This window comes from Aythya marila (assembly GCF_965140915.1).
Source record: "Aythya marila genome assembly, chromosome: 1".
NCBI lineage: Eukaryota > Metazoa > Chordata > Aves > Anseriformes > Anatidae > Aythya > Aythya marila.
Genome location: NC_139042.1, coordinates 127098282 through 127110499, shown reverse-complemented (window position 1 = coordinate 127110499; position 12218 = coordinate 127098282). Strand labels below are relative to the sequence as shown.

The following is a 12218-nucleotide window of genomic DNA, read 5'->3' as shown; positions in this document are numbered from 1 at the left end:
TTGAAGTTTGTTCATGTTCTCCTTTAAAATAATGAATGACTTTATCTTACTGCTTCAGCATTTGTGTGAAAATGAGGGCTACATCACTGAATGTATAAAAAAGATGTGTCTTCTCTAAAGCTGTGCTGGATGATACATGAGCAAGGACGTGGCAATGTTAAGTAGGGCTACTTGAATGCAAAACAACTTCTACAAAAAATATACAAGGCAGCTATAACTTACAATGCCTTCTGATTTTGTGACTCAAATAGCTAGGTTTTTCTGTTACTGTCTTCCAGCAGGAGTTTGGAGGATTGGGAAAACTATCCTGCAAATTCATTCCAAATCTGTTTGCAAGGCTCTTGTGTTCTGTAAACAGTAGAATGCAAGGTTCTCTTTGAGATTCCTATCTGCTCAAAAAGACAGCTAACGTAACTGCCACTTCATTCTGTTCCATGGCAGTAAAATTTATTAGCCCCCCTAAAACTTTTTTTATTGAAAAATAAAATATTGTATCTCTTCTGTGCTGAAGAGCAGAGTTCTTAAAGTTCTTAACTGTCCTATGAATGCATGTTTGTGTTCCTTCATGAAGTTTAGATATCTTGCAAGTGTTATCAGTCTCCTTCCAGCTGCTGAATATGGGTGTGTTTGTTCAGATATCTTGTTGCATGCTTCATTCTCCAACATGTCCAACACTTATGTTTCTGTCCTACAGTTGCTGTTACTCAAAGTTGGGGTAGTGTATTTGTATCCTTAAAACACCTCTTCCTGAACTTAGCTATACAATCCTCACATAGCCTTTAATAAATAATAGCACTTCAGATAAACCCTATTGGTACAGATTGACACTGTACATGTGTATGACAAAAGGAGTAGAGATAAAAGGAGTAGAGGTTCCTGGCAGGTGAGTTCTGTCCTCATCTAGTTTCCATGTTCAGGAAAAAGGCAAGGATTTGGACTGAGATTTCTAAATAACTGTCAACATGTGAAACAGCCCAAATTTGTAGAACAAATCTAAAACATGGACTTGCCTTCTGAACCTTTGTAAGGTAACCTGAATTGAGTTTAAAATAAGAACTGTGAAGCAGAAGTGGTAAGCACCAGTACTGGAGGAAATAGCCCAGGCTTTGTTTAGAATGTTAATGTTCTGATGAGGATTGATAAGTTGAAGCTTCCATTTGAAATGCAAAGTCCCTGTCCTCCCTTGGGCAGGCCTTCTCAATTCTATTTTTACAGTGTATCATTACAGCCTTTCTGTATCAGACAACATCTGACTTGGTTTGCTGGTTCTTGGATACTTGGTTCTTGGATACCTGTAGGCATCCAACTCTTTCCCTGCAGACAGGTTAAGTATGTAACAATGGACTGTAGATTTTGTTGTGATGAGCACTGTAAAAAGGTGGCACTGCTAAACAGAGTGCTTACTGCCCTTAACAAGTGTTTAAAGATCAACTCTGTGCCCTTCTTGCTAAGGTTCACACTTATCAGTTGTAGAATTAGATTTGACATTTCTATTCATGCAAAATGAAGCAGAACAAACAGATTCCACTGTCCAGGTCTCAGCATTAATGATAACTTAAAAACAAAACAAAAGTTTTTAACTGATTCATGATGTGCTTATTAAGTGTTACCATAAGTGGATAAAGGAAGAATAATTAAGAACTAATGGAACAGAATTGTTACTGCTATATTTGAGGTTATAGAGTGGCAATGTACCAGTGCCCCCTTCTCTTACTTTTGTGGCTGTTTAAGGGAAAGCACGTGCTTTTTTAAAATACAGTGTAGGAATCACCTAGGAATAACTGCTGCACAGGCTGAAGTCACGTAAGTGGAGTTCAATGAGAGTGAGCATAAAGCTAAGCTGCTACTTATACTTTTCATTACAAAAATCTTCCATAGTGGGTGAGTAGAAGATGTCAACCTAGCAATCATGATTACTGTTACAGTTGTGAACACTAGATGGAGATGTTGATCCATATCCTTTCTACTTCTGTAAACAAAACTTGTATTGTGTACCCCTGTCACAGAAAAATCTGTACTTTGATGTGGCTTCTGTGGCAAGTCTTAAGTATCCAGCTGGGCTAGAATGTGGTAGATGTAGACAAAAACTGTCAATCTCCACAAGATGATTATCAATTTAAAAAGTTATTGTTACAAGTAAAAAGAGTTATTTTGCAGTATTGTATTTCAAACAGTATGCACTGTTCCTGTTCTGGTGGATATCCCTGACTGTCTTCCATTTATTGTGTACCTGGGAAGAAAAGCCTAGGGAGAAGGTAGGGCAGCAGTTCTAGTCTACTTAGCCAGCCACATTCTCCAAGCTATATTCCCATATACAGATTTGCTATGTGCTATAGTCCCTGCCTGCAACCTTTTGGTTCTCAACCTTTTGGTTCTCTTCCTAATTTTTGTCCCTACCACTCATCATAGTTAAGCACTTGTTGGGCATATGGTTACAAGTTTAAGAACTTTCAAGAGTAAGAAAAAGGATAACATAGACAATGTGTTTTCACAGGTATTCACAATACCTGCCCTTTAACTCAGTTCATTCACAGAGGAATTCATATTGTGCTAAGCCCCTCAGCATGAGCATCTGTCTTTGAGACTGCATTGGTGTGCTATAATTTATCTGCTTCATGGTGAGAAGTCTAAGGCGTACTTCATACTTTCTGTTGCTATAATGCCTACCTCCATGGTTATACAGAGAAAAAAAAAATCCAAGACTGGTCAAGTTGTAAAATGATGAGACCTCAGGGCTAGGAAAAAAAAATCATATATCATTGCATAACAGTAGGTCAGGAGAGGGCTACAGGTATATCATCACTGAACATCACAGAGGACTTTTTAATGAATAAAAGCCATGCTTTGGTTTTTGTTTCAGAAGAGTTGGTTTTGAGCACCATTCTCTCAATAGGACTGCTGGATTTAAAAAAAAAAAAGTTTTATTGCCTTTGTTTTTGCTTTTTGTTTTCTTTTAAACACTGGCCACTTAAGTATCTAAATGAAAATTGAGCTTTCTAGAAACCTAGTCAATCTACACTTAGCACTTGATAGCCAAAATGTCACACAAAAATTGGTAAGTTTCTACACAAATTGTTAAAGGCAATGCCTCTTGGGAAAAAAAGTTTTTTAATGCAGCATTAAAGAACAAAGATAACACTGTCAGAGGTACCAAAGTAACAACATGCCATGAAATGTTCCAAGGATTAATCAAAGCACAAGATTCATCATGCTGTTATGCCATTTAGCCCTACCTCAGCAGGAATGAAGACCTATCTGCTGGAGCAAAAGTCAAGAATATAGTTCTAACTTCATATTCTTTACCATTTATGCTTCTAAAAATGCCAGCTAGCATTGCTAAACTGCATTTTAATGAAAGAGAAACTACTTCTCAAAGCTTACACTGACTTCCAGCTCAGGTAAGATACTCATTTATGCAGTAACTACAAGCCATGAGGTGATGCTCTTAATCCACACCTCGACAAGAAAATAAATTTCTTTTTTTTTCTATTCCTTTTTAATATCCCACAGTAGGAACATATGGAGAAAAGCATGTTTTGTAATAATGTTAATCTGGTGTTTGCAGCAACCTCACACACAAACTACAGTCTATAATTATAAACAAGTTTTTCTGAAATAAGACATTACCTTCAGAAAGTTTGAAAGAAATGATCTTTCTAGGATAACCAGTCCAAATAAATGGTTAAAAATCCAAGGAAACAAAATGAAAACACTACAGGTGAGCTATCTAATAATAAAATTCTGTCATTGAACACCTAGTAGGCAATCCCACATCAAAATAATTCTTCAATTTTCCTTGATAGGCATATGCTGGTGCAATGCAGTTTTCCATTGTACACACACTCTCACCCCAACACATTTGTTCAGAGGTAAAACTATTCCATGTGTACATATTGACTATGAAGTGAGAGTGGTCTTCCAGGAATTTGTATATGCACACACACACTACAAGGATGACTGATGAATGTAATAAAAATAGACACCTTGTTACCTTGTATATTCAACAATATTAATACATGTATGTATAATCATCAAAATATTTCCATAAATGTATACGCATAAGTATTTCTTAGTAAAATGAATGGCAATCCATTTTCCATGGTGTTTGTGAAACCTCCATGGCTGGAAAACAAAAAGACTGGAGAGATTTTCCAAGGGATGTAGCTCTGACAGCATGACTAATTTATTCCTTTTTTTGCTCTTCACCTTTAGATTCCCTTAGCACCTCTTGCCATTTTTTCTCCATCTCTTCTTTGCAACTCAGAAAGGCATCTTCCAGACGCCTCATGGAATTGGCCAGGTCTGGGTTGGTACGCATTACTACCATGTCATATGCCATCCAGGTTGCCTGTACTTTAAACCAAAAGATATTACCAAGACAGGAATTTTCAAAAAAAAAAAAAAATAATAATAATGCAGTGGCTGATTCAATAAAAGAATAAAGGACGTTAATTATTATTAGATCAGACCTTATGTCAGAGAAGGCCTATAATAAAATAGCAGAAGCTGCTCACAGTAATGCTCAAAATTAAAAAATATATATATGTTTGGTGTTACTTTTTTATAAATGTCTCAAAATACTTCAGAATGGAAACATACAGATGTAAAGTACAAAAAGGAAATGGACATTTTACCTAACGTTTACAACAAAATGGGTGATTAAAAAAGGTGTAATCAACTTTTTTAATATGAATGAATGAAACCCAAGAATTCTAGCTCCAGAGCAGTAACAGGAGGCTTATGTTAGGTGAGGAAAAGAAAAGCCAAAGATCACAGCATGGAGATGGAAAAACAATTAAGAACAACCTAACTAATGAGATCAGTTCTTAAATTTCATTCTTTCCTTTTTGTTTTACCATAAATTGACTGTAGTTTTCTCAACAACATTCCTAAATCATCATTAATTACATATAATCTAATTATCAATTTCCATCCACTTGTGTTAGTTGTACAGTTTCTGATAGAATTGTTGCAGAATATGAAGAGGAATATGTAGTCTTCTCCATACATAAGATTAAATTTGTAAAGAGTCTTCCAACAGGGTAATTGTCATGGATTGACTGAAGAGTTACTGTGTACTCCACCATTTTGCAAAATTAAATTTTAATTTTATGTTTTTATTTATGTTTTAATCTTTGTAAATTAAATGCCTTAATATTATTTTTGCTTTCAGCCACCACTCTGAACTAAGCATCATCTTAGTGTTAACGCCCGATTAGATTATTTGCACTCTTTTTCTCTCAGTTAAGAACGTTAGGGCATTTGCTGATGGCAATTTTTTTTCCAACTACATTTCTATCACACAAGGAAGTTCACAGCAATAAATGTAAATAATTAATAAATCTCCAGTGTCTTCACTCTAGTAGACAAATCCACACTGTTCTTACTAAAGACCTTTACCTGTCATTTTTTCCATTTCCTCCAGAAGTTTCTCTAGCTCTCTGTTCAGGTCCTCTACCATCTTTACCATATTATCATAATTTCTGTCCTGAGGTTCTGATCTGGCCATCTGCAAGGAAAGCAAGTATTTCATACTTTATTTTACTTTGAGGTGAGTTGATTTTGACAATATTGGAATACAGATTAATAAAAAAAAGTGTGTAAGTTTCTCCGTTTACATGTCAAGCCATTAAGAACCTGACCTGGAAGTTACTGGTTACCAACTGTATGTGGCATGCTTCCTTCAATCCATTTCAAAATCAGTTTAAGCAGAAAGAATTACACTGAAATATGCTGTATTTGTGTGAGGTAAATATTTTGGTATCTGTAATGACAAAGATTACCGTGTCAAAGAGATCATTAGAAAACGTTATCTATTTTCCTGTTACACTCGCAGCGTTTTAACGGCACGCCCGGCCTCACGGGGACGCTGAGGGCTCTCAGCGCACCCCCGCCTTTACCAGCTGCCCAAAACCCCGCGGTTTGACCCCAAACCGCCCCGTGCCGTGCCACCCTGCAGCCACGGCCCTGTCCCACGGCTCGGAGCCCGCCGCAGCCCCTCACGGAGCCGCCGACCCCGCCTCGCCCTCACCCTCCCCGCTCCCCGCCGCCACGGGGCCCGCGTGCGACAGGGGCGGGCGGCAACGGGACACAAGAAAATGCCGTGCCGTCCTCCCCGCCCGCCCGCGGCTGCGGCGCCCGCGGGCTGAGCCACCCCGGTGAATGTTGTGGTTCGCGGAAGCGAGCGCTGCGGCGGCGGCGAGGTAGGCTGCCGTGGGAAGGGGCGGGGAAGGACACGGCTTTTTTTTGGGGGGGTGGGCGGCTGTCGCGGGGCGTCCCGGCCGCCTCCCCTCCTGCCACAGCGGACGCCAAACGTAGTTGGCCTTCCCCGGAGGCCGGAAGGCAGGAGGTAACCCCCCTTCCCTGCTGCCCCGGCGTTTCGGTGTTGGGTAACCTCAGCTCCCGGGGGCTGTGCACCTGTGTGTTTGTCCGGCGCTGCTTTCCCATGTACTGCTTCCTCGCTCCGTGAAAATCTGGGCAGCAAGCATCCTCTGTTTGTATAATAATTAATGTGTGCACGCAATTCCAGTAGTTTGCGTGCCTTAGGTACCTTGCTAGTGCATAATACTAAATGGGCTGAAATCCATTTCCCGTGGCACTGGCAGACGGGAACAGTATGTTTTCAACGTGCCTTGGTTTATTTGTCATTCTTGCCTGTCCTTTAGGACACAGCGATGTGGTAGAGGGTGAATTACAGGTCAAAAAATGTGTTGTTAAATGGAAACAAACATACTTTTATGGAACAGTGTTACATTACGTGAACTTCTGTGATATACATACTCTTTAGTTCTTGTGAGGTCTCTGTTGGCATCCTTGCCAGGGAAGAGCCAGCTTCTCTGTTTCTTTTTGTGTGAAGTGACGCAATTTATTCAATACTTAGACTGGGTGTTTAGGCTATTGCACTTCTGTTCAACAGCTTCCAAGTTTAGCCAAGAGGAGCTGTTGTGTTCTCACTTGGAAATGTGAACAATGTAAAAATGCAGTGGCAAAAAAAAATGAACTTAGGAGGAAAATGTGTATATTTAGCAGAAAGAACATAAGAAGCTGAAAGAGAAAAGGTAAAAGTAACTGAAGAATGTGCATGCCTATTGTGCTCAGGGTGTTAGTTGCTAAGGTCAGGAGCAGCAAGAAACCACACAAAGCTGTATGTGCTGCACCTAACTTCCAATCTAACAGTTTGTCAATTGATGACTACTGATTTGAGGATCCCAGTGAGCTCTCACTCTGGGAAATTATTTATTTGAAGAAGAAAACAAGAGAATCTAGCTCAGACGCATGTTATCTAACTTCTGTCATTTGACAAAGATGTGAATTAGGAGCTGGGCTACCCTTTATACCTGTCATGTAGGGAGAGAGGATTTTAGTGCTTGAACTGCTTACAGAACTGCCTATGACCTTGTGCTAACTATAACAGAGAGTCTGTGGCAGCCATACTCCTAACTTTGTTTTTCATCTCTGTCAAATGAATCCAAGCCTCTGGGCCTGGAAAATCTGCCAAAGAAGCCAAAGGGGAAAACTCTACCATAACCTACTGAGCTTAGGTACTTTGAGCATCTAACCATCCTTCAGGATCTTTCCTGAGCATCTGGTTTGAGTAGGGAGGGCTGACCGCCAAGGCAGAGACTGTAAAACTGCAAAGGAAATTTCCATTTAGATTCAGGAAGAGAGTTGGGAAAGGTACAGTCTAGTTTGGCTGGAAAGTGGGTGGAAAAGATTACTATTAGTTGTGCCTCACCTTAAATAGTGGAAGTGCTGGCAAATTACTGGACCTTCAACTGGCTGATGAGAATTAATCTTTTGATCATTTAGTTTTTATATGGAAGAGCTCTTTTTTTCTCCTCATTTCTCTTCATGTAATGCAGCTCCTCCTAGTCTTCATTCTTATGGAAATTTTTAATAACAAAAGCAGTAGGGATGAATTGAAAATCACAGTAGAGATACCATTTTCAAGAAAAATCAAGGCAAATGAATTGTTCTCAAGTCAGAATATCTTGTTGTCATGAGAGGCAGAGCTCCTGAGGCAGAAGTGACTTGGGATAATGATGGGAATGTTTCTTTCACTTCTAGATCATCTCTTCTGATTCTTGCCCTGCTCAGGGACAAATGGCTAGCTTGTGGAACCAAAGGAAGAGGTTCTAAGCCTTTCAACCTCTGTGGGGTTCGTCTGACCAAAAGATCAGTCATTATCCATCATCTATGGGCATGGTTTTCAAATCTTACAGTAGGATGTGAAAGTAAACATCAGAAAACTTACTGCCTCTAAATTACTGCAGAAAAAAATGTGGATACCACAGTAAGATTAAACAAGAGGATCCTTTCATATGAAGCTTACTTTCTGGACCAGTGACAGTTTCTTGGAGTTTGCTGACTTTCTGGAAGTTAAACTAGAAAAGTAGCAGCCTGCTGAACAGTCTCATCACATAGGACAAAGACTGAATGGTTTGTGGCTGCATTGCCACTCAGTCTCAGAAGCATGTTGTTGAGGTTACTTAGCAGTTGTGTGTAGTTTGGATGGTTGCTGTGTGTGGTAAAGAGGACGTTTTTGTTAGCAAGACTGACAGTCCATCACCTTTCAGTGCACCTAGTCATACATAAGGAAAAAATTGCATAAGGAAAAAAACAGAAGGACATTTAAACAGGCAATGTTTTCTTTGTGGCTGTGCACACAATAGAAGACTTGTAGCAGAAGTTTGCTTTTCACAGGACAATAAACGACTGCTGTCCCTTACCCAAACAGGGGGAGGGGGTTATGGATCTGTGAGGAAGACTATAGTTTGAAGTCTGAACTCTGAACTGTTAAAACATCTTCTCCAACCAGTCTGACTGGCATCACAGCAGAAAGATTGACTGGGGAAACTAAAAGCAACAGGGGTTGCTACTTTTGCATATGCATACCTTGAATATTAACCCCATGCCTTTCCTACTCTTTATTTCTACAGGTGGGGGCTGTAGAAACTGTGGAACAAGGATCAAAATGAGAAAGACTATCACTTATTATATTCTTAAACAGTATGTTTGAATAGGTTCCCCCAGCTGCCCTTAGGGAAAGTGCCTCTGGAAAGCAACACATCTCAGTAGAGAGCACATTTAAATGAGGTACTATTCTTTGCAATTTATCTGCTTCTTAATGAGGAGTGAGGTATAGATCCTCAGATCTTTTACTTCTTCACAGAGAAAATACTGCTGACAGTCAATGCAAGGTAGCACCAGAACAGGAGGAAAATAGAAAACAGAGCCTCAGCCTATGGTCTGCAGCTGTAGTGATCTTTGTAACTCGAGAAAATTTTCAGTCTAGAGGATTTCTGCTGATTTCTCGGGGTACAGAAGTCCACATTATGTGACTATTTCACTAATATTATTTTGCTTGCTTCTGCCAGGCTCTGTAGAGATCAAGCCATAAAGAGATCCACTCCTGAGTTTAACCATTCTTTACACCTAGAAAGTAAATGCCAGGTGGAACGATAATCCCAGAGAGAAGTTTGAGAGGTACTGCTGTACGGATACATTGATATGCAGTTGCTCCTATGGATAGATTAACTACTGTGTTTCCCTATCTAAAGCTATTGCCTCTACCACAGCTAAAAACTTCCCAAAACTAATTTATACAGCACCAAAGTGTTAATAGGAATAAATCAGATCTGCTCAAACAGTTGTCAGAGATCATATGATTTTTACCTATCCAAAGCCACCAGTAGAGCGTCATGACTGTGCACTGAACTTTGTCTCTCAGTGGTAGGTCTCATGTTGTTTCCTCTTGTAATACAACTGCCTCCCACTTGTGTGAAATAGGTAAGCAAATAATCTTCTACAGGCTCATATAATCAGGAGTCAGGAATCTGAAACACAAGATGTTTCGGTGATAGCTGAGGGCAGTCTATGAGCTGACAGGGGGAGCCTACAGCCCAGCAGCTGGGACTCAAATACACTGGTTGGTTGGGAAGGAAGTCCCCAGGGCAGAAATGCTAAGGAACTGAAATATAATGAAGAGTATACCCCATGGCTGCTCAGGACTGAGGGCACTGACAGAGCTGAACAGTGACTTCAAGGGCATGGTAACAAGATGAGATTGCAGGGTGTGTTCTAGAATATTAACAGGACTTATTGGAGAGGTTAGGATGGATTTTGAAGGGGCTTTGTAAGTGCGAGTCATTGTCAGGGCTGTGTGGGAAGCTCCAAGCTGGGCTACCAAGAGGAAAGGGAAAGGGAAGAGCTGAACAGCAGAGATGGAAAATGCTGGCAGAATGCATGGGCAGCCTGAGCAAGAGGGATACAAGGAGCAAGTCTGAATGTGAAAAAACCTTGCATTGCAGCTATCTGTTTGGGTATTATTAATCTTTTTTCCCTTTGTTCAGTTGCATGTTCTCTACCGGGTTGTGTTCCTGATAGAAAGCTTTTTCAGCATCTGGAGTTTTTTTAGGGGGATTGTCCAAATGTTGTGTTCTGAGAACCCATTTTATTTCTAAAGATGAACCATTAATCTGAAGTGTGCAGTTTCCGTTTGTTATGTTATCCCGTCCCTCTTGATGGGCGCTTGCCTGCCTTTCCAATTATGCTCGAAGGTCCCCGCCCAAGGAGTCTTTGCCTTGCCTGTGTCTGTCATCAGTGGGTGAGCAGCTGGTGTGTGCAAGCCAGGCAGACCCGTTTTACGAGTATGTGCCTACCTGTCAGCTTGCGTGTTGGACTTAGGCTCCTACGATACCCCTGGGGAGACAGCCGAGAGAACCTCGAGGAGTAAAGAACTGCAGCTGGGCAGGTCAGGGGCAGGCAAATCAGTGAGGAGGAACTTAGTCATAAGAATTACAGCTGCACGAGGTAACCATCAGCATTATCAGGAGTGGCTTCAGACAAACAGGGAGCTGGCAGCAGGTGGGTTCCAGGAAAAGAGTACTGCAGGGCAAGAGAAATGGTGTGATTGAGGTAAGTGAGAGAAAACGCTGCTAGAAGACTAGCTGATGAATATTTAAACATTTGAAAAGACTTCTATTAACATAAATGTGACATGAACTAGGATATAACTGCACTGTAAAATTTATACATCTATGTACATCTGAGTGTGTTCTTACTGCTTGTACAGAAGTTACTTATACATCTCTGTGATAAAATCTTGTCATAATGGTATTGGGGTTTGAGAAAATAGGGTGATACCCTCTACACACAGGTTGATGAAATAATGAAATAACTTCTAGTCACATTTTAAACAGGGAGAAAATAAGAAAGAAAATAAGTACTGTTTAAAATTAGTTTCAATTCACTGAAATAATGCAAGGCAATGCAGTGCCCGTGAATGTAAATATGCTCAGTGCTCAGTTAAGTAATATGTGCCTAGGTGTGGATTCAGAATTGATTAGCATTTGATTTGTCACTACTGCTTTATTGTAAGGAAATTAAATAATCCTACGTGGTGCAGGTATCTAGCTTTTTTCTGTGTATTTACCTGTTTCCATCTATGTGTGCACGCACATAAGCTACTTAAGCATAAAGACAATCTACATTAAATGCACCAACAAACAGCCAAAAGTTAAGGACTTGTGAAGCTAAAGTTATGTGCACAACTTCAGCTAAATTTCCATATGGCTGTGTGTCTATGAAAGCAGGTTCACATCGTTTCTTAAGCCATTATGCAGCAACATGATATGCAGTATTTTTATCATGCAGTGGTTTTTTACAACAAGAACTACATGTGCATTGATCCTTTGAAAAACTCTCAACTCTTCTAATGCCCTGGTATGGCTTTTTCTGTCACAATATTTCACAATATCTGTATTAGGTTTGTACTAGGGTTTGGGTACAGGCTTAGTGCTTGCAGCTACTACCAAAATCAGTGAAAAACATACAACATGGCTGGTGCTTTCAAAAGTAGCCTGTGATTTTGGAACTACAAAAAGGAAGGTCATGGGTAAATGTATGTTTGCGAACCTGGCCTCTAGGCGTTTCATATTCTTTCTCACTAATGGCTTCAGGTTAATGTATTTGTTACTTTATTATTATTATTATTTTATTTTATCTTTTATTTTGCAGGCTACCTATGAGGAATATTTTTTGTGGCCTTAATAAAGGGGAGTGTGATTAAAATGTATGTTAGTATTTCAGAAACTATATGAGGGCTTATCTGTATTAGAAAAAATATTTTTGTCTTAATCACCATTTAGTTTCTGTACTGTTTCACACTTCTCTGCTCAGGACTTCCTCATGATGTACAAATAAATTCATTTTTTTTG

General features: G+C 39.8%; 2 protein-coding genes across 9 annotated transcripts in view; one reads left to right on the top strand and one right to left on the bottom strand.

Moving 5' to 3' along the window:
• Positions 1-134: 134 nt before the first annotated feature.
• Positions 135-7234, bottom strand: SYCE3 (synaptonemal complex central element protein 3). 2 transcript variants are annotated; one of them, XM_082762006.1, is made up of 3 exons: positions 6418-7234; positions 5401-5509; positions 135-4353 (listed from the first exon to the last, which is right to left on the bottom strand). In XM_082762006.1, the coding sequence occupies exons 1-3, from the start codon at positions 6445-6447 to the stop codon at positions 4184-4186; spliced, it is 309 nt and encodes a 102-aa protein (XP_082618132.1). In that variant the 5' UTR covers positions 6448-7234; the 3' UTR covers positions 135-4183. The 2 variants fall into 2 exon arrangements, with proteins under 2 accessions (XP_082618132.1, XP_082618133.1); XM_082762007.1 differs by lacking the exon at positions 6418-7234 and adding an exon at positions 5643-5742.
• The window catches only part of STYK1 (serine/threonine/tyrosine kinase 1), a 24572-nt gene continuing 18328 nt past the window's right edge, over positions 5975-12218 (top strand). For 2 of the 7 annotated variants that reach the window (XM_082761909.1, XM_082761906.1), the window contains exon 1: positions 5975-6203. The gene's annotated coding sequence lies outside the window, so the exon portion shown is untranslated. Of the gene's footprint in view, positions 6204-6248; positions 6350-9541; positions 10918-12218 lie in introns of those variants that run through there. The other 5 variants (XM_082761907.1, XM_082761912.1, XM_082761911.1 and 2 more) reach the window with 5 other exon arrangements.

Excerpts from the sequence above, each read along its gene's own strand:
- SYCE3 (XM_082762006.1), bottom strand. The coding sequence starts at position 6,447 with ATGGGAAAGCAGCGCCGGACAAACACACAG. Across the intron at positions 5,510-6,417 it reads AGCGCCGGACAAACACACAG|ATGGCCAGATCAGAACCTCA; the intron begins GTGCACAGCCCC and ends CTTTCCTTGCAG. Across the intron at positions 4,354-5,400 it reads GGAAATGGAAAAAATGACAG|TACAGGCAACCTGGATGGCA; the intron begins GTAAAGGTCTTT and ends TTTGGTTTAAAG.